The sequence below is a fragment of the Pterocles gutturalis genome, unplaced genomic scaffold (genome assembly GCF_000699245.1).
Source record: "Pterocles gutturalis isolate BGI_N339 unplaced genomic scaffold, ASM69924v1 scaffold38249, whole genome shotgun sequence".
In the NCBI taxonomy this organism is placed as follows: domain Eukaryota; kingdom Metazoa; phylum Chordata; class Aves; order Pterocliformes; family Pteroclidae; genus Pterocles; species Pterocles gutturalis.
In genome coordinates, this window is record NW_010131976.1 from 7,840 (window position 1) to 11,456 (window position 3,617).

Sequence of the window (3,617 nt, forward strand, 5' to 3'; positions counted from 1 at the left end):
TCCTGCCCCCGCGCTGGGGGCTCAATCCTGGCTTGTTGGTGCCATCCTGGAACCACCTGCAGCACCTGGCCAAAGGAGAGCCCGGGAGCTCAGCCTCCGTGGGGAGGGTGCTGGGTCCTGGCCGTCACCGAGGATGAGGATGGAGGCAGAAACCTTCCCCCTTCCCTGGGAGGAGCTCATTCCCATGCAAAGCTGGGCTGGAATCACACCTCGGCACATGTGCCAGCAGCTGCGATACCCACGTGAGGCAGGTATCGATGCATACGCTGAGCACGAGGCAGAGGGGGAGTCGGGCCCACTGTGTTTTCTCTCTTTTGTCTTTTCCCCTCCCATTATACTGAAATACCGCATATTCAAAAGAGCTTTCCAAAGTCAGGAAAGGTTTAGGAAGAGTTGCTTGAAATATCTGCTCAAAACTTAGCCCAAAGCGGTCCTTTTATAATGAAGTCACTAATTCAACTACTCATTTATCGTACCCACACAGCATCAAATGCATGAAATGCCTGAAAGGGGTTTCCAATACCATTCCACGCTAAAAAAGGAAATGACCAGGAGTTCCTCTAATGGAAGCTATTTGCTGTAATAACATGTCGTGCAGAGCTATAGTGCTCTAAGTGTTTTGGGCAAATAAGAAAGCATAGATGGAAAAAAATGCGGCAATATTGTCTCAGCAGCATCTTCCAAACTGTCTCTTACAATGGCCTGATCTAATCAATATGGATAAAAAAGCATTTTTAAAATTACTAGTCTCATTTTTAAGCTGACTTCAGGTCTAGGATACAAACAACTTCTGTACTGTTCCAAGTGATGGAATTGCTTTACAATTCTCTTTTGTGCAAAATTGCTATTGCAAAGAAACCAAGCAGTACATCCAAGACCGGGCATTTTTCAGGCTATGCTATAAGACCAGAGGACAGGACTCTCTAAGGAATGTAATGTAACTAGGAAAAAACCCACTGATTTTATATAAAACACTCTGGTCCCATAGAAGATGGTAAGCACTAGAACAGATCTACTTTAATTAGCTAATTCAGTTAGCTACTGTGATTACCAAATCCTACAGTAACCTACAGTAAGTGTTCCATCTCACTTGTAAAATGATGTGTGTCTAACACACAGTCAAGATATATCTAGTTTCAGTTATCCATATATGTACATACATAAACCTGACACCATGGATATTAATACTTAATATTCAAAACCTATTTCAGCAGTCAATATCCTGAGCTAGCATTTATTAAATGTGAGTTACTAATGACAGTGTGTTGTGGGATGCTGTTGTGCAGAAAATGACAGACAGGGAGTTTTCTCCTCAGCTGTTCTCAAAACCACAGCTTTCTTTTTCAGCTGAATGCTCAGGAAGGGATGCATGCAGATGTTTCTCAGCAGGGGTAGTTTGGTTAAATATCCTATTTTTATTCTGTTCCCAGATATTTTCTTCCTTGTTGAATGCTTATACTGGCAGCCAGATAAACAGGAGAAGAACTCAACACTTGTCAAGAACACCGCGTCATATTAGACAATTTCCAAAAGACAACACCAGATCAGCAAAAGCCATTCTTCCTCCTTACAAATAATGCCAATAAGATGGGACATGAGTGTGTTAATGCTGAAAGACATTCAGCAATCAGCGCTATAACCTCTTGCTTTTGCTTCAAGGTTTTTTTGCTTTTTTTTTTTTTTAAAAGCTGAAACCCAGAAGCTATCAGAGACCATGCAATCCTTCAGAGCAGCAATGACTTCCAATAATTAACACTGAGAATATGATACCTACTTACATCAACTACAAAGATCTTCTGGGAGTCATCCAGAAACTGGACTTTCAGGTGCAGCATCCTCGAGCGTGTGGCTGAGCGTGCAGCAGGCGCGGGAGTCCTAGCGATGTGAGCGGTGTGCCGGGAAGGGAGCCCCGACTCCTCTTGCACACACAATTTCCCTCAGCTGGATGGAGCAGGCTGCAGTCACAGATGTGGAGCGGAGGCTGGAGCAAAGGAACTGAATGCCTAAAAACAAGTTTAAAAAAAATACTGATACCTCCCCTGGTTTAAATATCACCACTGCATTAAAGGATATTTTCCCTGTGTGAATTATGGGTCTATTAATAGGGGGAAGGCTGTGCAGCAGCTCTGCGAGAGTGGCACTAATAGGGCTGAGATAAACACAGAGCTTTTACAGCTGGGGGTGAGCAAGGCGAGGGCAAAGCGAGCCCACGCTTCGTACTGCAGGGTCGGGGACGAAGAGCTGAGCAGTTCTCCTGCAAAAGTCACCGAGCAGCAAGTGCTGTCTTTTCTCTGTCCGGGTTAAGGTGCACTAGCAGAGCAGCCGGCTGGCAGCTGTGCTCGCTCCGTGGGGTGGGCAGACAGGGTCCCATCTGCTGAGCGGATGTGTGCGGACCGGGCAGATGGGCTGGTGTACTTCACCGGAGACTGGGAAGTGTTTCCAACCAAACTTGAAACCAGGTGGGAGTCCTTCCCAGGGAGGCAGAGGAGGACCTGCTGCCAGTTCCTGGCTCACACCCTGGTTTGGCAGCTTAGTGAAGGCTCACAAGCCTTTGAGACAACCTGGCTCCCATTTCCCACCTGGAAAGCCCTTGGCCCCACACATATACGCACACACACGGCTGCGCTGCCATGTCCCAGAAGGGCAGCTAACGCAGGGCCAGTGACTTCCCAGCCCCAGAGCCAGCTGCCCACTCCCAAAGGCCCCTGGGGCTGATGCCAGGCTGCCGGGTGCAGCACCCCACAGCATGGTGGGTGCTGGGGGCTTGCCTTCACCCCCCTTCTCTGCCTCAGCTACTGCGAGGACATGATGAGCCTCCTGGCCTCTCTGGCTGCTTCATCCGGCAGAGCCCCCCGTCACTGAGCATTTAGTTTGGGCAGGACCCCCTGCTTGCACTTTTGGTGCTAATCAGTGCATTTACTTCTGCAAGGTGCTGGACTGTCAGAGGGGATCATTATTGCTGCTGCTGGAAAAAGCCACAACCATGCATGATCCTGTGGGACCCAGAGCGATGGAAACACATCCCAGCAAACCAAAAAAGCCACATGAAGTTGCTCCAGAGATTTTGCTCATTGCTCCCTTCCCGGTTTCCACTGAAATAAGTCACCCCAGGCCATTTGCTGTGATCCCTCTTATGCATCCCAAATATTCCTGGAGATGTCAGGACAGAGCCTGTCAGGGTATATACTTAGCTTGCCATCTGGGCTGCAGAGAGGAAAAACTTAGAGCTTTTTAGCTACAGAAAAATCTGCTAGCCTTCTGCTGACCAGGACAAAAACAGAAGCATAAAAGCTAAAGCAAATCTGCTTTTCCATGTGAATCTGCTCCACAAAGCAGTGGAGCTCATCTTCTGCCGGTGGCCGGGAGGGCTGGCTGTACCGAGCGTGCAGGCACTGCTGCCGAGGACCAAATTCCCAGTGCTGGCCTTGGCCCGGGCTCTGAGCTCTTTGTGTTACTGGAGAAGGGCGATGTCACGTACAAACCATCCGGGGGGGCTGAGTGCGCTTCCCCTCTGCGGTTTTAAATGTTCCTGCCATCAAATACGCTCACGCATTGCAGGCACGGCTCTGCCACGGTGGCACTGGGAGCACTGGACCAGCAGGAAGGTTGTACAGGGA

At 48.8% G+C, this 3,617-nt stretch overlaps 1 protein-coding gene across 1 annotated transcript in view; it reads right to left on the minus strand.

The window, feature by feature from the left end:
- FRMD7 (FERM domain containing 7) overlaps positions 1-1,835 on the minus strand; it is a gene marked incomplete at its 3' end in the record, with an annotated part of 9,632 nt that extends 7,797 nt beyond the window's left edge. The window contains exon 1 of the mRNA XM_010080768.1: positions 1,779-1,835. Within this exon, the coding sequence (XP_010079070.1) occupies positions 1,779-1,835 (57 nt within the window). The remainder of the gene's footprint in view (positions 1-1,778) is intronic.
- Positions 1,836-3,617: the final 1,782 nt, after the last annotated feature.